General features: G+C 47.1%; 1 protein-coding gene across 3 annotated transcripts in view; it reads right to left on the bottom strand.

Annotated features, from left to right (window-relative positions):
- Positions 1-2646, bottom strand: part of LOC119956084 (L-threonine ammonia-lyase) — a 45918-nt gene extending 43272 nt beyond the window's left edge. Inside the window, exon 1 of one of the 3 annotated variants that reach the window (XM_038782929.1) lies at positions 2352-2646. In XM_038782929.1, coding sequence (XP_038638857.1) covers positions 2352-2452 — 101 coding nt within the window. In that variant the 5' untranslated portion in view covers positions 2453-2646. The other 2 variants (XM_038782930.1, XM_038782928.1) reach the window with 2 other exon arrangements.
- Positions 2647-7241: the final 4595 nt, after the last annotated feature.

Here is a 7241-nt window from a genome sequence, read left to right on the forward strand (position 1 = left end):
CCGACATTAAAGGCGCCATATAGATGAAATTCTTGTTGCTGGTCTTTGCTTTGAGGGCGTAAGCATGCACCCAAACATCGGTTCAGGGCCGGGTTTGGTTTCGTTCTAACGTCTCCATTGTCCGAGCCTCCTCAAACCTGAGGAGTGGTCACCAGGACTAGGAGAGAGTCCTGGGGAGGGTGGGAGGTCAAGCTACGTCAATGAAAACCACCAACCTTGTCACTTGACCTTTAATCTATTTGAATACAATAAGCAGATTAATCTCTCTTTGAACCTACTTGTCTCCACATACGCGCTCAACAAAGCTGCAATAAAATAAAGCCAATTAGGAGCAGTTGAACATAAGACAGTACAGAATAATTAGAGACACATTTAACTATTCACAAGGTAGAAGGAGCTTATGGGCTAACCTGATCTTGTGCATGAGCAAATTACCCTCCAACCACCCAGTTCCATCTACGTCAGCCATAATCAGATCGCAAACAGATGGAGTGTGCTCTATAGAAATGTTCATACAGAGTGTAGGAAGTTTGGCTCACTGATAGCATGGTGGCACAGTGGTTAGCACTGCTGCCTCACAACACCAGGAACCCGGGTTGAATTCTGGCCTCGGGTCACTGCTTGTGTGGAGTTTGCACTTTCTCCCCGTGTGTGCGTGGGTTTCTCCGGGTGCTCCGGTTTGCTCCCACAGTCCAAAGTAGTTCCGGTCAGGTGGATTAGCCATGCTAAAGAATTTCCCTTAGTGTCCAGGGATGTGTAGGTTAGTTGGGGTTACGGGGAGAGGTTGGGTGTATAGTGCTCTTTCGGAGGATCGGTGCAGACTTGATGGGCTGAATGGCCTCCTTCTGCACTGCAAAGATTCTAAGTTATTAGATTTATTGAATTCCCGCCTTTGAGTGGGGTGGAGAAGGTATTAAGTAGTGTTCCAGACAGCACCACGGAAAGTAGAGATTAATAATAATAATAATAATCTTTATTGTCACAAGTAGACTTACATTAACACTAGAATTATGTTATTGTGAAAAGCCCCTAGTCGCCACACCCCGGCGCCTGTTCGGGTACACAGAGGGAGAATTCAGAATGTCCAAATTATCTAACAAGCATGTCTTTCAGGACTTGTGGGAGGAAACCGGAGCACCCGGAGGAAACCCACGCAGACACGGGGGGAACGTGCAGACTCCTTATTTTGTATAGATCCTGAATTAAAATTGAGCCTCCACTATTTCAGGTCGATGACTTTTTGTCAGAGCCCGCCAGTATAATTCCTGCCATGAATGGTTCCCGTTGCGATGCTGTCTTTATCGCGCTTTACTATTACAAAGGTAATTTTGAGTACAAAGGTAAAATTGCTTAATCAAAAACCTTCAGGTGAGGTATTTCGATGAAGCAATGGAAAGATGTTGAAAAATGATGCAAATATTTAAAAGAGTGAAACGACATTGGCAAGATAGACAAAAAAAGGGAAAGGTGAGGAAGTGGGTGTAGAATAAACGAAAACTGCAAATTTCAGGAGTTCCGAATTGAAAATCAGTATTTGTGCTTTAGTTACACTTTCTGACAATCCTGCCAGAATTCCTTCACAAAAATAATCCTCTCCACACTGCGCTCCCTCTGTAGCGCGTGCCACTTATCGCAAAAACTTTTGTGGTTTCCTAATCTGCTACAGCAGTTGCAAGCTCCAATGAGAAGGTCTGTTACAATCTGTAAGGCCCAATCACACCCTGTTTAAAGCTACTGACAGTCCAAAGGAAGGTGTTGGTCCCATTAAGTGAATTTGAAAGCCACTAGAAATACATAGGCATTAAAGCCAAGGCAGAAAGGTCATTCAACTCAAACAGTGGGTGTTGCAGTTTATCTTCGACATGAGCTGCATCCTAATCCCATGTTTTTATCCTGCTCCCTTATCCCTTTATCCCCATTCCTTTTAACACCTGTCTAATCCATAAATTAAGGTGTTAACTCCAGTGGTGCACTCCACAACATCTCATCTCTTTGCGTAAGAAAGTTCTCCGTCTCTCTGTGTTCAATCACTTTCATTTAATCTTATATCTGTCTGCTTTTGTTCTGGACCCTACAATTGCCGCCAAATCATGCCAAACAATCAGAATAATTACCTAATTAATAGGCCAACGGCAAAAATAAAGAGGCGAAGCAGAACTCCAACAAGACCAGAGTGAGGAGGAGAGGAAGGAGAAGGAGGCGAAGGCCCCAAGATGGATTCAACCTTGGCACAGGCCATCAACCTTTGGCCCTAACATGTCGCTTCTCCGCACAAACCACAAGTTCTGAGGGGCAGAGAAGGACTTGGAAAGGTAGGCTATTCCTAAAAAAAACAACAAGTTCAACCCAACCTTCTCCAAAAGGGATCGTACACTTCATCTTCTGAGGAGATCTTCTTGGGAGACCTGTTGCTCCTGGACTTTGAGAACAGAAACTGGGCTGCAAGATGCATGTTGTCCCAGGGTGATGAGGCCACTGGTGATATCGCACAGCAGAAGGGCCCGACTCCAGAATATTCTTGTTCCCTCGAAGTGGTTTGTAAAATGACAAAGAGTAGCGCATGAATCGAGTTCTAGGTTCAGCACCATCAACCTTTGCTGAGATGAACTGTTCTCCTCGCTCACTCAGCAGCAAGTGAAGATGGGACTACTGCAGCTGCTGGTTAAAGGGATTAGTTCACCTGTCAAGCTGTCTCCGTCAATTTAGGCAATGCTAAGATTAGTTATTATTGACCTCCTTACTGTGCACTACAGTTAAAGCTGCAGAGATTTACGATCACTCTGCAGGAAGAGCTCTTCGAAGCAGTCCTGAAGCCAGTTTATATCCGCACACTGCTTTGCCACTTACGAATACTCTCACTCGCTCTTTAGGCACCGTGCCCTGTGAGGACATTGCTAACCATGGGCTCCATGTGTTTCTCCATGGTTACCCTTGACAAGATGCTGCAGTGGTTTCTGTTGCCTTCTGCAGGTTCTAGCTGACTAGGAAACTCTCCTGCTCGTACCGCCTCCCATCGGGTGTATTGGAAGGATTTACAGGCTGACGGTCCTCTTTGGTCATGTTCTGAATACACATTCCATGGCCATCAAGTCCCAGAGTTGGATTCGAAACCAGAGCTGCTGGCTCAGAGATAGAGATACTACCACTGTCCCACACGATCCCAGGAAAAGTACTATAGACGCAATATTTTGGCGTGATTCTCTCAGCGGGGCCTGGCCGGAGAATCCCAGCGACCGGCGCGAATCGCGCCACGCCGCTCCGATGCCTTGACGCAATTCTCCGCAAAGCGGAGAATCAGCGCCATTGCCGCCAGTCGGGGGCCGCTCTACACGGCCAGCCCCTCCGATTCTCGGCCTGGGATGGGCCGAGCGGTCATCGTAAAAATACCGAGTCCCGCCGGCGCCGTCCACACCTGCTTTCAGCCGGCGGGAACTCGGCGTGGAAGGGTCGGGGGAGGGTGGTCCGACCCCGGGAGGGGCCTCCGATGTGGCCTGGCCCGCGATCGGGGCCCACCGATCGGCGGGCCGGCCTCTCGGGCTGGGGGCCTCCTTTCTTCCGCGCCGGCCCCTGCAGCCCTGCGCCATGTTGCGTCGGGGCCGACGCGTTGAATGAAGCCACTGCGCCTGCGCACATTGGCGCCGGTGCCACTGCGCATGGGCGGATCCCGCGGTACCCAGTTGACGCCGGGATCAGCAGCTGGAGTGGCGTGAACCGCTCCAGTGCCGTGCTGGCCCTCTAGGGCCAGAATTTCTGATCCTAAGGCCGTGTTGACGCCATCGAGAAACGCGACGGCGTTTCCGACGTCGTCAACACTTAGCCTCAGGATCACAGAATCCCGCCCTTGTTATTTTACGTAAATTCTGATATGTTGGTCATCCCCCAGAAACTGGGTGAATAAACCAGCTGGACAAGATAATGTGTAAGAGGAGAAGGGATTGCAATGGTCCTCAGTATTTGGGGAAAGGGGTTATGTTATCCTTATTATTTATGGGAAAGGAATTTAATTAGCCTTAGTGTTTGAGGGAAAAGGGGTTAGGTGGGGTTACTGGGTTATGGGGATAGGGTGGAGGTATGGACTTAAGTAGGGTGCTCTTTCCAAGAGCCGGTGCAGACTCGATGGGATGAATGGCCTCTTTCTGCACTGTAAGTTTTAGCATTCTCCTCAATGACCACAGGCCAGTGAAGCGAAACGTTCCTGCTCTTGTTAAAATAAGGCATGGAGACATCAGGATAGGGTCAAGTTTGCACATCATGTCCACATGGTTGGACAGACTGCTTACAATGACTACCATGAATAACAATGGCTTGGAAACATAGAGCAATCACTTGGAGAAGTACTGGAGGGGTACAGAGGCCGATGGACTGTACTGTAACAGGAGGCACTGAATCCGGTGGAATAAATAATCTTGCTCATCTCCCTGTGATTCACAACATGCCCAGGTTTCCAAATCCTATATCTCCCCTTCCTCCACTTACCTGCATCAGATTGCAACAGGCAGAAAAAATTGGAATACAGCCTGCCTATCAATCTCTATGTCACCATTAATTAGGTGCAATTAACTCTTCCTTTGACTCGATCTTACCGACTCATTAATCTCTAGCAGACAACTGACCACAGTTAAAAGCTCCAAGAAGAACAGTTTTATTCAGTTAGGTTGTGGTAATCACCACGGTTGTATTATATTGTATATACTGCGCTGCATACGAGGGTATTACGGTAAGGTCCCTGTACTACAGGTATGGGGGTAGATCCCTGCCTGCTGGCTCCGCCCAGTAGGCGGAGTATAAATGTGTGTGCTCCCCGAACTGCAGCCATTTCGGCAGCAGCTGTTGGAGGCCACACATCTCTGTGGAATAAAGCCTCGATTACTCTCTACTCTCATCTCGTCGTAATTGATAGTGCATGACAGGTAAATGCAGGTTAGTCTCGCCCTATGTCATGCCCAGTAAAGGCATGTCATATTAATAACTATTAAAACATAAACTGTGCCTGGTGTGGAATCTTCAAGAACTAGCTTTTCTTTTTAAAATGGACACTGATGGGCTGCACAAGATGGCTGCCAAGAAACATCTGACTTGGTCAGGGGATTCAAAACCGGCCTCACTACCTTGAAAAGACAGAAGGATACCTTCCAGGCTAGAGGCGTCACTACCTATCCCCTCAAACTATCCAAAAAAAAGGTCATTCCTGACTTGAATGGATCATTCTGAAATCAGGATGGTGATTGTCTCAGCCGCCCAGGATGAAAGTCCACTTTCTGGATATGCCCAACACCATATTTGGAAGTGGGGGGACTGTGAGAAGTCACACGGTAAGGCAGCCATGTTGGTCTCCCTATTTAGTCTTGAAGTGCTGTCTGCAAAAAATGCAACTCTACAGCTGCACAGAGAGCAGAAACACTTGTGTCTTACGTACTGGAGACTTGTAACATGGGAAGATCTTCAAACCTGTTCCTTTTCAAGTCCACCAATCCAGCAAATCGGTCTCCTGGTAACAAGTCAACAAATAACTAACATTGTGACCTGCAGAGAGTCCATCTCTTTGAGATAATCCTTTGGTATTCGACTTTGGCTACCGAATTCACCTAATCACACTTCAGGAGCGAAAACCTCTTCTTCGTCCAGCCTGCACCTTGTGTTTTCCATTTGAAAAAATACATTTTGGAGCACCCAATTATTTTTTCCAGTTAAGGGGCAATTTAGCGTGGCCAATCCACCTACCCTTGGGTTGTGGGGGTGAGACCCACGCAGGCACAGGGAGATATGTGCAAAGCCCACGGGATCGAACCCGGGTCCTCGACGCCGCGAGTCAGCAGTGGTGTTTTCCAAGATGATAGTCACACTTTTTCCCAGGGTGGAATTTGGGAAATGCAAATAAAAACAGGAAGTTCTGTAAACATTCAGCGGGTCTGGGAGTACCTGTCAAGAGCGAAACAGAGTTACTGTTTCAAGGTGAATATGACTCTTCTTCAAATCTGCCAGATCTGCTCAGTGCTCCCTGTTTTAATCTCCTCCTGTCAACATCTCAGCCTCCAAACAGCACAGAACTGCCTCAGTGCTGCTTGAAATGTCGGCCTGGAGTTGTATCCCAATTTTTAAACCATGTTCCTGTTGGAACCAACAATTCTACGGACACGTGCTTGTAGGATTAGAATAGCGGTTTTAATATACTCACAACAGAGCCAGCCTGTTAGCCATTGAACTTTCGGTGAACTGGCCGGCTGACCGTGTGGCACTGATCTTTATACAGCAGCTCCCGGGGGAGGAGTCCTGGGCGGAGCCAAGGGAGAAGCCCAGTTCAATTCTCGAGCATTCCCAGAGCTACTCCCCCTGGTGGTCAGGTAGTGCAACTGCACTTACAATATAGACACATGTATATACAGATTATAATCCGGTGTGAATCACATTCACCACAGTTCCTTTTTAAAAGGTTAACCAATTTGTAGTCTTGCTGAAGGAATGCTGCATATTAATTACTCCTTTGCTTCTGTTGTTAAAACGCATGTTTGCAGCTATATTAATAATAATCTTTATTAGTGTCACAAGCAGGCTTACATTAACACTGCAATTAAGTTACTGTGAAAAGCCCCTAGTCGCCACATTACGGCGCCTGTTCGGGTACACAGAGGGAGAATTCAGAATGTCCAATTCACCTAAAGATTCTATGATTCTAACAAGCACATCTTTTGGGACTTGTCGGACGAAGCTGGAGCACCCGGAGGAAACCCACGGAGACACAGGGAGAACGTGCAGACTCCGCACAGACAGTGACCCAAGCCGGGACTCAAACCCGGGACCCTGGCACTGTGAAGCAGCAGTGCTAACTACTGTGCTACCGTGTTAACTCACTCTGCTCATCATTTTAATGGCCTTTATCATGAAATCATCAAATGTCTTTACAGTTAGGGGAGAATTGTAGCTCTCTGACCTTTCGGATCAGTTCAACAACAGCAACAACAACTGCATTTATTTAACACCTTGTGAGTGCCCCAAGGCTCAGATCTTCAGGTACCAAGATATTATTGTTACCCTTCTCCAACCACTCTTCATTGCATCAGAGTGCAGGGACTCTATCCAAAATAGTCCATAAATTCCAAAATATACCACAAATGCTTTCTGTGAGATGAAAATCACTAGTTCTGATTCAAAACCAAACTGAATGTTTACTTCTGATTTATGGCAGAAATAAAGACTTGCATTTATATAGCACCTTCAGGCTCCTCGGGATTGTAGTAGAGAAG

This window comes from Scyliorhinus canicula, chromosome 22 (assembly GCF_902713615.1).
Source record: "Scyliorhinus canicula chromosome 22, sScyCan1.1, whole genome shotgun sequence".
NCBI lineage: Eukaryota > Metazoa > Chordata > Chondrichthyes > Carcharhiniformes > Scyliorhinidae > Scyliorhinus > Scyliorhinus canicula.